The sequence below is a fragment of the Hemicordylus capensis genome, chromosome 2 (genome assembly GCF_027244095.1).
Source record: "Hemicordylus capensis ecotype Gifberg chromosome 2, rHemCap1.1.pri, whole genome shotgun sequence".
Classification (NCBI taxonomy): Eukaryota; Metazoa; Chordata; class Lepidosauria; order Squamata; family Cordylidae; genus Hemicordylus; species Hemicordylus capensis.
The window spans coordinates 30,072,772-30,088,749 of record NC_069658.1 but is presented as its reverse complement, the minus strand read 5'-3'; the positions used below and the strand labels follow the sequence as shown (position 1 = coordinate 30,088,749).

The 15,978-nt window shown below is 44.3% G+C and overlaps 1 protein-coding gene across 13 annotated transcripts in view; it reads right to left on the bottom strand.

The window, feature by feature from the left end:
• Positions 1-15,978, bottom strand: part of GHR (growth hormone receptor) — a 236,298-nt gene that overhangs the window by 8,557 nt on the left and 211,763 nt on the right. For all 13 annotated transcript variants that reach the window (XM_053292276.1, XM_053292279.1, XM_053292277.1 and 10 more), the window contains 3 exons: positions 11,340-11,518; positions 5,940-6,108; positions 3,493-3,589 (listed from right to left, as the gene is read on the bottom strand). In XM_053292276.1, the coding sequence (XP_053148251.1) occupies positions 3,493-3,589; positions 5,940-6,108; positions 11,340-11,518 (445 nt within the window). The remainder of the gene's footprint in view (positions 1-3,492; positions 3,590-5,939; positions 6,109-11,339; positions 11,519-15,978) is intronic.

The following is a 15,978-nucleotide window of genomic DNA, read 5'->3' as shown; positions in this document are numbered from 1 at the left end:
AAAACCATGAGGCAGGGAGGGCGGTGAAGAGTCCCGACCCGACCTGCCTTCCTCCCTCAAATGAGGTGATTCAAGTCAATTTCAGGCTTCTTCATATGCACACGCATGTGCAGAAGCCTGGAACTGGCTTGGATCACCTCATTTGAGGGAGGGAGGTGGGTCGGGTCGGGACTCTTCACTGCCCTCCCTGCCTCATGGTTTTGCCTTCGGCACAGTGCATGTACCTGCCCGGAGGAGCAGCCTGCTGCGTGGGTCCCTGTCTAAGAGCCGAGCCTACTTAGTGCTAAACGTCACTATTGGGAGGCTGGAAGAGCTCTCGCTGCTATCCCTGCTCTGCCGCTACAGAGCGGCAGCTTTAAAAGTTTTTTAAAAAGGTTTTTCTAATTTTTTTTTAAAGCGGGAGAAAGCTCATCCTGAATGCGATGAGTATTTCCCCACTGCAATTCGGGATGTCCTGCACAATGCAGGACAGTTGGCAACCCTAGCTGTATGAGTGTACAGATGTCTCCTCTGTACAGATGAGTGTATAGAGGAGTTTGTTTGAGTTGCTGTATCCATGTTCATTTTAAAAGTAAATGCGAAAACAGGCCCTTTAAATGCATGGTACAAATAGGAAGTGTATTTTTGTACCTGCGCTCAGCATAACATGTGAATGACTGTACCTGTATACAGATCTGTACCTGTGTATGCGATATACTCATCGTACAAGTGTTAAACATAACATGAGAATAGGCCTAGAGAGAAATGGTAGACTTCTGGCAGAATTCTGGACTATATAATTTCTGGCTTCAGGCAGGATGATTGCAGTTTTAATACTTCCCCCATTTAAAATTTCCCTGTATGTGGAAAATTAGCATCCAGAGGAAAGGGTTTAAGGTAATCAGGGATGTTGTCTCTCCTCCACCTTTTGATTGTTACACCTTCTCTTTGATTTACTAGTTTACTACCATCCAGGAGTTTAAGGTGGGGAAGCATTCAGAATTATGAACCATCACCCCCCACCTACAATCTAGAGTGATACAATCCAGAATTCTACCTTCCCTTCGCCCTGACATTCTGTGTAATTTGGTCCTGCTCTGCACATGAAGGACAATGTGGTGGGAAGAAAGTGGTATGATGGACTGTACCTCTTTGGATTGCAAGTGGGGTTTTCAGGTTTATAAGCTGATCCATTTTCAGAAGACCAAACAAACCAGTACAGCATGGATAAATAGACTAAACAGATAAATAGAATAAATAGGTCATTTCCTGCAGTGCTGGTTTTCCGTTTGTAATAGGTTTTGATGTAGGGCATCAATTTTTTAAAAGGTGACCATCCCCTTACAATCTGAAATGGTACAGTCCATTCGACACCTTTTCATTGTCCTCTTATGCTGCTACATGGCAAAGACCAGGCAAAGAACAATAGCTCCAAGGTTCCCCTTTTGAAAAGGGAATGTTAATGTGTGAGTGCCTTTCCAGAAAATAGAAGTAATGCATTTCATTTTCAGCTATGTTTTAAGAAAACCATGTGTACTCTTATATGTGATCAAGATGGGATTGCTCAAGAGGCATAGTGCAAGAATCTTGCAAAAGTCTAGTAAAAAGTCAACAGGCATACAGGGAGAAACCAAGACCTATAAATAGGGCTGGCAAAAATCAGGGCTATAATTCTTCTTATTAGTGACATATAAGCTACACTGAAAGCCAACAGAATTGGAAAGTACAAATAATTGGGAGTTAGTTCTAGATAAATTCTGGTCAGCAAAAGGCAATTTGCACCCTTCTCTGGTCTGAACCAAAAGGTTGATGTGAACCAAAAGCCTGTATAAATCCCTTCTCCCAACTTCTTTCTGTTTTGGAAGCTATTTATTATAACTTACAATAATCTGGTTGGCCACCAGATGCCTCTTGGCCAACCAAAAAAGAAATAGGATGCCTGACCTATTCACCTTTGATCTGATCCATCAGCGCTTTGCGATACTACATTTCCTATGTTGTATCACTGAAAGTCAATGGCTGATATCCTGGCTACTGAAAAGTGCTGCTTTCCCTCCAGAAGTATTAATCCTCTGGTGTAACAGTGTGTGCCTAGGATAGGGGAAGTTGCCGTTTGTTTACTCATAACAGAATCCATCAGGATTTACTGAAAAAGGACAGGAAAAGTCTGAACTGAAGAAATAATATATCACTCATACTACACAATAGTATGTTAACAATAGTTGTCACACGGGACAACTATTGTATACTGTTGTGCACTGCCTCTTTAAGAGGAGATCCCAGAAAGCCTCAAGATGAAGAGGCCATGTGAGAGAACTGGGGTGAAAGCTGCAGATTTGCAGAGGAAGCCTGATGTTGGGCCTGTAATCTCCTCAAGGGCCTGAATGGAGGGGGTGGGGCTAGTCCCAGATAGTCCTCATACAAGTTGTGCTTGCTGGGGTTTTTTGTTCCCATCAATCTACGTTTTTATGCATGAGGCTTTTTACAGTGAGTTGTGAGCAATAAATCTTTGAGTTCTCAAAAAGGGACTGGTGTACACTGCTGTGCCCACCTAGCTGAGACATAAAGGGTACTCACACACTCAGCCTAACCCAAGCTAGGGCAGGTAATTCCTGGTGCTGCCCCCGTGCCAAGCCTCACTTTTTAACCCAGCATTTAGCAATAACAACAACAATAATAAATAATAAACAACTTTATTTGTTAGTCACCCCATAAAAAATTGTTCTCTGGGAGGCTCACAACAGAGGATTAAACCATACTATAAAAACACATAACCCATTAATTCATAACAGACAAAAAAAGGAAGAAAGAAAAGAAAATACAAGCTACAATACAAAGCAGCTTAAAGACCCATTTTAAAATTAGTTAAAAATCAGTCCAAATCTGAAAACCAAAATCTAAAAGCCCTGGGTGAACAAAAAGGTCTTTATCTGGCATCTAGAAGAAAGAAGTGACAAAGCCAGGTGAACCTCAATGGGGAAGCTATTCCATAAATGAGCTAAGATCACCTTCGCTGACTATAGTCTGGGCAATCACCACTGGGTTAAACGGCTCCCCCATGGCCCACCACCATTTCTGTTAGCAAGCAGGGGCGGGGTGGGGAGAGGAGCGGCAGTGACAAGCATGGCCTCAGGAGGTCCACGCTGTTTGCGATCCGCACTTGCAATCCACGCTGCCACCACAGAGGGAGGATTGTCTGGGGGAGAAGGTGAGTTCTGCACAGTCTCCCCCCGCCCCTGCTTGCCTGATCTTATGCATAGCCTTACTGACTGCTTCCTCTCTGTTTCAAATTGAACGAGAACAGCCACTGCACGCTGGCGTCCTCCCACTCCCAGGGTTTCCCTCTCTCGCACCACTGCTCATGTGGGTGTGTGGTGCGGCGGAGGGAAGGACAGCGGCTGCTCATCTGCCGAGAAAGGCAGGCAAGCTCTTGCCTTCCCCACAGCCCTCCCCACCATCCCCAGTGAGGTCGTGTGAAAGTCCTCATAGTCCAGTAAACTTAGCACAACTTACTTCTGCTGTTTAGAAAAGAGGATGAGAGATAACATCACCATCAGGCCAAGTATTCCAAAAGACATCACCAAAGACCAAGGCCAAGGAACCTGGGACTCTGAAATGACCAAACAGCAAACATAAATAAAATTGTATTATTTCCAAGTTTTCTTTACTTTTCTTGATTGAACTTCTTGCTACTTTATGCTCCCCCCACCCACACCTTCCCCTCGGCTGTCTTGTTTTTGAGCGTTTGTGTGTGTTTGTCTTTCTGTGTTCCTTTCTAGCAAGCCAAGAAGTTCCTAATTGAATTTAAAAAATCATAAACCTTTCAACTCACTATTAAAAAAACATTCATCTTTGCTGGTTTACACCAGCTAAAACTAGTAACATTTTAAAAATGCTTGCTGTGAATAACAATGCCTTGCAAAGTCTATTCCAACATTTGAAAGATTAGACACTAAGGCTATTCACATGAGCAGCCTAACCCAGGCAAAGGCTGCTCATGTGCAGCGCTGGGATCCATGCGGATCCCGGCGCTGCCTGCCCACCCAACCCTGCTTTTAAGCCTATTCTTTAGCAAGTGTTAAGGGCACAGGCACGCCCATAACCCCGGTGCCGGGATTGTGTGGGTGCTCGGGCTGCTTGCAGCCTGAGCACTCACAAACACAGGCGCCTAGAGTGCTTGACTCCTGAGGGATTCCCCCAATATACCATGCTTGCCATGCAGTGCATTGTGGGATATCTGGAGGTCAGGACATACTGCCCCGGCCTCCGGAGATCCATGCTGCTTGCGATCTGCGTTGCCACCACTGAGGGAGAATTGTCTGGCGGGAAAGTGAGTTCCACACAGACTTCCCCCGCCCCACCCGTCCAATTGTGTACATAGCGTTACTCACTGCTTCATAGAAAAAATAGGAAACTGCCATATACCAAGTCAGACAATTGGTCTATCTAGCTCAGTATCATCTTCACAGACTGGCAGTGGCTTCTCCAAGGTTGCAGGCAGGAATCTCCCTCAGCCCTATCTTGGAGAAGCCAGGGAGGGAACCTGAAACCTTCTGCTCTTCCCAGAGCGGCTTCATCCCCTGAGGGGAATCTCTTACAGTGCTCACACATCAAGTCTCCCATTCATATGCAACCAGGGCAGACCCTGCTTAGCTATGGGGATAAGTCATGCTTGCTACCACAAGACCAGCTCTCCTCTCCTCTCTCCTACCCTCTCCTCTTCCTCTTCCTCTCTGTTTCAAATCAAACTTGGCCTTCCAAGGCTATAATTCCAGATTTTATTCCCTGCTTTGTTAGACCTTTCAGCTGCTTGTCTAGAACAAATAAGTCTATTCATATAGGGTAGCTTCACATGACCACCTATAAGTTCTTACAAAGTATGGAAGAGGGTAACCATAGGACAACTGAGCATGGCTACCTCCAGCTCCTGACCCTGACCCACTTCTACCTTCGGTTTTACCAACTTTGTCAAGCTGGGTTCAATCCCTCGTTTCAGGTAGGAACCGAAAGTTGGTAAAGACTAAGGCAGAAGTGGGTAACTGGGCTCATGAACCATAAGTGGCCAGGTTCAGATGTCACACAGATGTCACGCCTGTTGGGAACACATGCTTCCTGGCACGTTCCTCTTGTACCTCTTTTGTAAGTACTTACAGGTGGTTGTGTGAATGTGCCCATAGACTCTTGTACTGCATTACTGAAGCCCTGATACCAGATGGGTCCAGCGGAGGCATTCTATTGCTCTCACACAGGACATCACTTTGAGAACTGAGAGCAAGATGGCTGTGCACTCCTTGGGCCTTTGTGACCAAATTCTGCTGGACTGAGCTCAATCTTAGCCAGATTCCTTATATATCCTCTGTAGGATGACTCTCTCCCCCAACCCTACCGACCTACCTATAGGCAGAGCTGGGGGCAGGGCTCTCCTCAGACACATGGGCTGCATAAGGGATTGCAGAAAGAATATAAAGGGACTCTGCCAAAGATTTTAGAATAAAAATGATTTTTTTTTAGCTCAGTGCTTTAGAAAGCAGGTCACCATGGCCAATTGTTCCATCTGCAATGCCACAAAAACTACGAGCATCCAGCTTCACCTAGAGCTGGGACTGGAATCCACTGAGCATGTGTTTGCATGGCAGTTTCCTTGTTCCTATGATCCTGGCTAGCACCTAGCACAAATAATACAGAAAATGTGTGATCTTTGTCTCCGTAGGCTGCACCATGCATACAAAGGCCATATGCTAAACGTTGAGCTGGTATATCTGAATGGATACACGGTGTGTGTGTATTTTGCCTGCATCGGAAGCACAGCATAAGCCATGTGGACACACACTAAGTGTGTAGCAAAGTTTGTTTATGGAAGGAAGGCATGTCTCCAAGAGAACAATTCTAAGAGATTTCTCTCTTAGATAGGAGATAGGGTTTCTATGAATTCTCACAGGAGATCTCTTTTTCTGACGTACCTTCCTCACAGGGCACCAGGCCTGCGCCACCAAAAGGCACATAAAGTATGTCACTGAACTCCCCATACGTTTCAGATGCACTTCGTGATGCTCGGACCCGTATCTCATAATCGTGACATGTCCTCAAAGAATAGAGTGGAAGTTTTGTTACGGAGATCCATGACTTCAGCTGAAATGAAAAAATGGCACGTTTGTCAGCCGCCTGTTGTCTTCTCGTAAGTAAAAGCCTCTAGAACAGCAATCTTCACTATCTTTCAAGCGGGGGCCACTTTGGCAAAAACCTTTCAATGTGAGAGCCATTCTTCACTGTGCTGACCTCCGCACTATACTGTGTTTTTCTCAGTGCTGGGAGGGCCCTTTAAGAGAGATGGAGCCTTCTCTTAGGAGCTCTGTGGGAATAGTGCTGGGAAGGGCAGCACTCTGTGCATGCCTTCTGAGATGGCACAGGGGCTCGGGAGGGTTCAGTTTCCCTTAAAGGAGCCCCCCCCCGCTAGGAAAAGCACAGTACTGCATGGTGAGAACAGTCAGCACAGAAAAGAAAAGCACATGGTGCCAAGGTGCTTTACCCACATGCATGGTGCCAAGGTGCTTTACCCACTCAACAGCGGCAAAATGCTTTGGTTCGAGCAAATCCCATTCAAAACGTAAATAGGAAAGTGCCCAGCAGGGGGAGCAGTCTTGCAAAAACGAACAACCGGAAAATACAGCAACTTTTTTACGCCAGATATACAACATTCTAGCACTATATCGCAGCGAATAAATCTGAAATAAGGCATCAGAAATGTGAATGGCACCCTGCTGTCAGCGTAGGGACTGTGGTGTCACAATACAGGAGGTGCGAAAAGCACTCTTCGGAGATACATCATGACCTCGTTGCAGGGTCTAATCTGGAAAGCACCTAGGGGAACTATGTCGAGTATTCAGCTTTGGCTGAAGCTTCACACAGACCCAGTAAAGAATTAATCAAGGAGCTGCACTTAGTGTTGATGGGGGCTCCAACTGGCCCCCAGGCCTCACAATGAAGAACATTGCTCTAGGAGCACTTTTCTAGAAAACCTTCTACAAACGGGGAAAGAAATGGTTAAGGCTTCAAAGCATACAGATAGGCAGGGAATTTAAATTCCCCAATGCTACAGTGTGACACTGTCTCTCATAGTGTTACATTGGAAGAGGCCCAAAAGATGGGGACAACAAACCAATCCCTGTTCAAACTTTAGAGCTCTGCACCGCCTGTTTGGGATTTCACCACTGAAGATAATCTGGTGTCATCTCTCAATGGGGCTACCTCACTGTGCAGCCTGACTCTAGATCATTTCTAAATGTATGACATTGCAGCAGCCCCATCAAGATCTTTGGGGGCCTGACTGCTTCCTCCCTTGTGAAACTTGTCCATTTATTTCTACCTTCTGCACATGTTGCTTTGAGTATTAACATTTATCTTGCTATGCCCTCAATAGTTCTCCAATTACGATTTCTGTTTGCTCTCAGAAGCCTAACAAATTCCATAAAGGCTTGCTTTTTTATTCTTTAAAATGCCAGGTACCTTTGGCATGAGGGAAATTATATATGGGAGAAATAGGAACTAGGACTGGGACTGAATAGTTATGAAACGGTGCACAATGCCACTCTGATTTAATGCAAACAATAATGAGCCATAATCTTCTGTTAAAAGGGTGCAATTAAAGAAAAAAAGTTGTTTTGAAAAACCACTTTTCAAAAGAAGGATTAATAATGCTAGCTACTGGAAGAATGTTCTCTCAATGCACTAAAGTTCAACTAAAGTTAAAGCAGTTGTAATTAAGGCCCCTTGTGAATGTTTAAAAGGAGTAGCGGTGTGCATTTTGGAATTTTCTTATTTCGATTTGTATCCGAATTGAAACATCCCCGTTTTGTTTTGTACCCAAATTTTCTGAATCCGAATCAGCCCTGTTTTGTTTTGTAGCCAAATTTTCCAAATCCAAATCGATTTGGATTTTTAAAAAGGGTCCCAGGGCAAAAAGAGTGGGTGGTGGTGGTAGTGTCCAATGGGTGGAAGCTACCACCCAAATTTCAAAGGAATTAGGCAAAGGGCTGATTTTATTTTATTTTATTTTATTTTATGTTTACACATCTTTAAGAATTTTCCCATAGGGAATAATGGGGATTCCAGCAAATGTATCGCTTCAAATCAAGGGGAAAGGGATGACCCAGAGCAGAGTGTGGTGGGTGGTAGTGCCCAATGGGGGCAAGGAAACTTCCAGAAGTATTTCAAAGGAATTGGGCAAAGGGCTGATCTTTTGTGATTTGTTGAAGTTTATGTGTCTTTAAGATTTCTCCCATAGGGAATAACGGAGGTTTCAGCAGCCCCATAATTCCACTTGGGGGGCAGGGCGAGGGGTTGTGTAGTGCACATAGGGTGCCAACCACCCCCATACCCACAATCCTGTGGGGTACTGGGTTTTGTTGTTTCTGAGGTGTTCATTGTAGATTCTCTGGTAGCATATGAGATTTTCAGTGAAAAACAAGAATCCACTCATATGCTACCAGAGACTCTACACTCAGAACACCACAGAAACAGCAGAACCCAGCACCCCATGGGTTAGCAACCCTTCTCCTGGCCAATGTGGGGTCAGTAAAGAGTGGGAAGAAGCAAAAGAGCCAATGTGGAACAAGGAGGGAATTGTCAGCAGGTCAGCCCATGATTTAGGTCACTGATCAGAAGGCTGGAAGGGTGGGAAATTCAAAGAGATGTCAAACACAAAATGGAGACTGACTCAGAGATCACCACAAAATGGAGGTCCGAAACAACAAAACGTTTTGCAGCCAAAACAGGGGCGTTTTGTTTTGTATACAAAACTTTTGGATCTGGAAAATGGGTGTTTTGTTTTGTCTACAAAACACCCGAAACAGGCTGTTTTGGGTACAAAACGTTTTGTATCCGAAACGTTTCGCACATCCCTAAAAAGGAGGGGTAGAAGGATGCTGGGGTGCAGTGTTCCTTCTAAAGTGTGCGTGTGTGCGCGCTCACACGTTTTTAAAAATGTCCGCTCAGTTAATTTTAGAACCCACGCAGTTTGAATCAGGGTGGCCCCACTCTGAATGCACGTGCGCACACACTACCTTGATACTGCCGCCTAGAACAAAATTCATTCTGCATACAGATGAAAAAAAATTAGAGAGAACACTGCTGGGGTCATCATTATAGGAATTAACAGCATTGGAAACAATGATTAATAGCAATACTGAAAACAAATCAAAGAGTAAATTTGAATATTGCTTCTTTTGGGATAAAACATTTCTTAGCTGTTTTCAGCTCAGGGTAGATGGGAAACATTATTTTTTAGAGGGTAAATTATCTTCCCTTAACACGAGACTTTTCAAACTAGGATGCTCAGATATTGGGAGTGGCAGTCCAACGACATCTGGGGACCCTTGTTTGAGAACCCCTCCCTGAACAGGTGGTGTTTTTACATTTTTATCCTCCTCTTCCAGAAGAAGCTCAGGATAGTGCATAGAGTTCTTCCCTACACCTATACGCACCTATATTATACTCATATTGAATAATTGTTCAATAGATATTGCCATGTTAACATACCCTCCAGCACTGCACCAATGAATATAGGAACCTACCTGCGAATGTGTAGTGGGTGTGGCCAAATGATCTGGAGGTTTTTAGTTTGCATCTCCTCCAGTATGGAGATGTGCATTCACAAATCAGCCAGATTTACCCCAAAGTCCCTGCGAGCTATCAGGGAACACTTCACACACAATTCGGGTTTTTCATTGCGTGTTAGAGTGTAACCTGATTTAGTTCTGGAGTTAAAAAAGCCACTTCTTGTGTCTTTTTTTGGCAACTTCAAACTTGCAGTAAAGCCTCGTAATAAAGTCTGCTGTCTGGGAAAGCTCCTGGTTCCCTCACACACACAAGGAAAGCTTATATGGATTTAACAAAAGGTTTATTCAGAAATGACTTCATTTTTCTCCTTCTCCTTTCCCTCCCTTTTTCTTTCTGGCTCCTCCTCCACACTCTCTACAGGACCCCCCTTGGGACAAATGTCCAAACAAACTGCAAAAGATAACTGGATAGGATACAAGTTTTCATTTCTAGAAACTCTTGACAACTCTAGCAACTCATATGAAAAAACTGAATGAGGCATCCGCAGGAGGCATGTGCAGAGAGGCCTCGGACCTGCCGCCCTGCCTTGCCCTCCCTATCCCTTGGCTTGGCCTCAAGTGCAGGGGGGGGGGTTGCATCCACCCACTTCCTCCTCCTGCTCGACTGTTTGTCCTCTCTAAGCACAGCTTCTCTCTCCCTGGGCTTGGTCTGCTTCATCACAGGCCTCTCCTCACTTAAATAAAGAAGAGCAGGCTGAGCATCTGGCCTGTGCCTTGCCTTTCTGCCCTCCCCCCAGTAACCTTTATTTTGCCCATTCCCTAGGGCACTCCCCACTTCTTCCATCCCCTCTAGAACCAAGCCCAATCCTTGTGTCTTGCCACTCAGCATCCCTTTCCCCGCCCACCAGCATCAGCTGCCCGATCAGGTCTTCCACTGTGGGCTGACTGATGTCATCAGGCATCCTCGGCCATGCCTCTGATCTTCCTTCTTCCAGCTGGGCATTCCTCAGCTCTGTGTGCCCCCCTCCATCTTCCACTACCACTCCTCCTCCTGCTGAATCAATGGGCCATTTGGCCACCACCTTGGAGACCAGCTGGCAAGATGAGCCTACAGCAAGGCTCCTTCCTGTAGGCTTCCAGTTTCATCTGGTGGGTCACTGTGTGAAACAGGATGCTGGACTAGATGGGCCCGATCCAGCAGGGCTGTTCTTATGAGTGGTAGGGGGTGGCTGCTAGACAAGGCAAAAATTGGGGCAGAAATGTCCCAGGAACAGATTCCAGTAAATTCCAGATTTGGTACATCCTTTGCTTAAGGACAGAGACTAGCTAGAGCAGAGCTACACAACTTAGCCCCTCTAGCTGTTTTTGCACTTCAGCTCCCATAATCCCCAGCCACAGTGGCCAACAGTCAGGAGTTATGGGAGTTGTAGGCCAACTTCTGCAGGAGGGCTGAAGTTTTGCAGCCCTGATCTAGAGTAATGCTGCGCTTGTGCAATGAACAGTGATGCACCCACACAAGACGGTTGCATAGCTGAGTGAATGCTCAAAGTTACACAGTCATGTGCATTCTCAATCAGCTTGCGTAAGCATTGCACTTGTGTGGCAAGGATAGTTCATAGCGTTGCATCCAACATATACGGACCGAAGAAAGAGTTTCACAGCAGGAGGCATGCCACATGCTGAATGAGCATTTCCTGTTGCACCAGTGCAACATTAGTCTGGAATACAAGCTCCTGACTAAGCAGAACTTGCTAGTGCATTAGTGCAATCCTTGCATTAGTGCAATGCTAAACTGGATAGACTTACCTCATTCCATCTTGTCTCATTGACTTCTTTGTACTGTAGCTGGTATTTGAGAGTAACCCATCCGTTCCTAACATCTGCAGAAGGTGGTGGCTTCCAGGTGACTAAAATATCTTTATAGACACCTGATGGGCTTGTGTTCATTAAAGTCCAATTGAGGTCAACAGGAGGGTCAGGCATCACTATGAATTAAAAACATTTAAAGATGCTTTTCAGGATGAAACTGCAGTGCTTCACATATGTCTGACAACAGATTTAATATTTTTAAAGAACGTATCTAAAGCATGGAGAACCTTGTTGGGGGTTGTAATTTTGACCCCCAGTTAATTAGCAGAGCATTTAGAAGCTACCCACTCAAGTTACAGAGTAGAATGCAGAGTTTAGTTGTTGCAGCTATTTAGAGAAGACACATGGAGATTCTTGTAGAACTAAATACTAAGTAGATTTAACATCTACATGAAACCGCTGGGAGAGGTCGTCCGGGGACTTGGACTGAGTTGTCAGCAATATACGGATGACACTCAGCTCTATCTCTCCTTGTCATCTGATCCTAGGGAGGCGGTGAATGTCCTGAATCGGGGGCTGGAGGCCGTGATGGGTTGGATGTGGGCTAATAAACTGAAATTGAATCCAGACAAGACGGAGGTACTGTTGGTCAGTAGGAGAGCCAATTGGGATGAGGAGATTTTACCGGTTCTGGATGGGGTTGCACTCCCCTTGAAGGAGCAAGTACGCAGCTTGGGGGTATTACTGGACCCGGCTCTGCTTTTGGAAGCTCGGGTGGAGGCGGTGGCCAGGGGTGCCTTTGCACGGCTTCAGCTAGTGCACCAGCCGCGTCCCTTTCTCAAGAAGGCAGATCTGGCCACGGTTACCCATGCCTTAGTCACGTCACGTGGATTACTGTAACACGCTCTACGTGGGGCTGCCCTTGAAGAATATCCAGAAACTGCAGCTAGTGCAAAACGTGGCAGCTAGGGTTCTATCTGGAGCTGCCCGGTGGGAGCACATCACACCCTTTCTGAAAGAGTTGCACTGGCTGCCAGTTTGTTTCCGGGTCCAATTCAAGGTGCTGGTTTTGACCTTTAAAGCCCTTAACGGTTTGGGCCCAGGGTACTTGAGGGACCGCCTGCTCCCGAGGGTTGCTGCCCGCTTGATAAGGTCATCTGAGGGGACCCTGCCCCGGGTGCCAACAATGAGGGAGGCCCGGCTGTCATGTACTCGAGACAGGGCCTTCTCTGTTGCTGCCCCCAGACTTTGGAATGCTCTCCCAGTGGCCATTCGCTCCTCTGACTCCATCACAGTTTTTAGAAAGCTTGTTAAACCTTGGCTTTTAATCCAGGCCTTTACATGATTGTTTTATTGCTGCTTCTATGTGTTTTACTTGCGTATAGTTTTTATGTTTGTATTTTATAGATTTTAAATTAGATTGGTTTTATATTTTTAGCTTAATTATTTTTATTGTCATTTTTATTGTATGTTTTTTAACTTTTGTAAACCGCCTTGAAATTGTTTTTAATGAAAGGCGGTATATAAATGTAACAATAAATAAATAAAATAAAATAAATTTATTGTTGAAGTACACTTTGGATAGGAAAGACCCAATCCGTAATCTAAAGAACTACATAATGAATCGGTAGGGAGAGAGAGAAATGTTTCCATCTGTTCTCTAAGAGGAAAGGAAGGGATTCTGACATAGTACTTGTTTTTTATGCTTGTGTTTTTATTTATTAATTTTTTTTAAAAAAATCAGATTTGTTTTTATACTTTTTAGCTCAATATTTTAATGTGTCTTTTTTTATAATAGTGTTTTTAAATTTTATTGTGAGCTGCGTTGGGATTTTCTTAATGAAAGGCAGGGTATAAATTTAACAATAAAATAAAATAAATAAAATAAAAAGTACAGGAAATACCTGAAGAGTCATATCAGGGGTCATAGAGTAGATACAGGTACAACAGCTATGGAGATTCTTACTCACTATCTCTACTCTCAATGCCCCTAGTGGTCATTTGGATAGTTGGTGCAAAAGGTCGATGCACTGGAACTCCAACAAACCTTGCTCTATATTTCTTAAGAACCAGATCCTTTGGTGCTGGGATGGGGGGTGGGGGTGGGAATAATCCCTTTAATGGGGCATGGTGAAACGTATGGAGCTGTCTTTCACTGAGTCAAACCATTGCTTCACCTAGATAATTTTCCTCTACTTTGATTGGTAATAGTTCTGCATAGTCCCGGATGAAGGTCTTTCCCAACCTCTGCCTTATCTGAGATTCTTCTTCTTCCTCTTCCTTTCCCTCTTCCACTTCCTCTTCTTTTACATTTATATCCCGCTCTTCCTCCAAGGAGCCCAGAGCGGTGTATTACATACTTAAGTTTCTCCTCACAACAACCCTGTGAAGTAGGTTAGGCTGAGAGAGAAGTGACAGGCCCGGAGTCACCCAGCAAGTATCATGGCTGAATGCTGGAGATGTCAGGGAATAAATCTGGGACCTTGTGCATTCAAAGAATGGGCTTTACCACTGAACTATGACTTATCCCTTGAAGGTTTTTAAGGTGTCTGTTTGTATTTAATATTTATAGTGAATGCTCAGGTCATTTAGAACAATCCTTCCACCAAGACTTCTTTATTATGCAAAGGATAAAATACCATCCATCGTTCACTTAATATGTGCATATCATTGCCACCTTATCAATTTAAGGTTATCTATCTATCTATCTATCTATCTATCTATCTATAATATTTATATGCCACCATGCTTCATAAATGAATTCAGGAATTCACCTTTTCCTCATATTTTGGCAAAATGCTGGGTATGAAAGCTAGGATAATGCTGTCCTACCAAGCTCCTGCCTCACACACAATCACTCCTCCCTTCTTTTACATAGTTTGCTCACACACAATAAAAAAAATCAGGAGTGCGCACAACTCCCAAAGCTCGGTAGAACAATTGTCCTACCCAGTTTTTGCTTGAGTGAACTGCCTTAGTGTTTCTCATTCTAGATCAGGTCTGCTGAACTTCTGCCCTCCCGCAGATGTTGGCCTACAACCCTCACAATCCCTGACTATTGGCAACTGTGGCTAGTGATTATGGGAGTTGCAGTCCAAAAGCCACCTAATGGTGCAGCGGGGAAGTAACATGCCTAGGGAGCAAGAGGTTGCTGGTTCGAATCCCCACTGGTATGTTTCCCAGACTATGGGAAACACCTATATCGGGCAGCAGTGATATAGGAAGATGCTGAAAGGCATAATCTCATATTGTGTGGGAGATGGCAATGGTAAACCCCTCCTGTATTCTACCAAAGAAAACCACAGCGGTCTGTGGTCGCCAGGAGTCGACACTACTTTAGTCCAAAAACAGCTGCGAGCGCCTAAGTTGAGCAGGCCTGGTCTAGATGATGGAGATACTATATACAGCAGGAGAAGCAAATAATTCTGTTTACACATAGTCAGAGCTTGGATTTTCCTAAAGGGTGAGCTGTGATTTTAGGAGCTGATTTCTAAATCTCAACCAGGTTCTAATGGATTTGCATCAGATTTGGAAAGGTGGTGACACTGGTCACCTAGTTGGTGTGCAAAGAATTTCATGCCAATTGGATGGAAATTAGAGGTTTTACATGCAATGGAATGCTCAGGGCTTAGAATGGGGGGATGCTCTTTTCACACTTCACCTTAACTATACAGGCATTATGCAGGTGCCTAAATAAGTAAGAAAGTGTTTTTTGAACTAGGCTTTGGGGATACTATGAGGTAGCCAACAGGAGGCTTTCCAGCTGTTGCTGGACTACAACTATAATAAATTGCAGCTGGAGACAATGGGATGTGGGGTCCAACAACAGGGAAGGAGAGCTGGTCTTGTGGTAGTAAGCATAAATTGTTCCCATTGCTAAGTAGGGTCCACCTTGGTTTGCATTTGGATGGGAAACTACATGTGAGCGCTGTAAGATATTCCCCTTAGGGGATGGGACTGTAGCTCAGTAGAAGAGCATCTGCATGCTTACTTGCATGCAGATGGTCTCAGGTTCACTCTCTGGCATCTCTGGCTTGGGCTGGGAGACTACTTTAAGGCTTCATATGTACATATAACACAGGGATTCCCAACCAGTGCTACTCCAGGTGTTGCTGATGACAACTCCCATCATCCCCAGCTGCAATTTATTGTGGCTGGGGATGATGGGAGTGGTAGTTCAGCAACACCTGGAGTACCTCTGGTTGGGAACCCCTGATGTAACATAAGAACCTCAAATATATTTGACATGTATTATATATTGTCAAAAGTTTGTTTACAGGTGTGTTTGTGCAACAGAAATACTTCCTGATTACATATAGATACCAAATTTTGAATAAGCAATCCTGACGTTGAAACTAGCTGAATACACTACATTTTACACTGGAATACACTGGAGAAAAGGTTTGAATTTAAAGCTTTAAAGCCTATTTTTGGGAAGCAATTCTGAATATAATCATCATATTTTAACTGTTATTGTTCTGAACTGGTTTTTAACACAGAATAATAAGATCAATAATTCAAAAATGGCTTCATGCCCAAGCAAAGCAGATCTTTCTCAATTCAAATTTACTATGCTTCAATTATATATGGTAATTATTCTGTAAAACTGAATCATGTTTGAAGTTGACCTCCTACA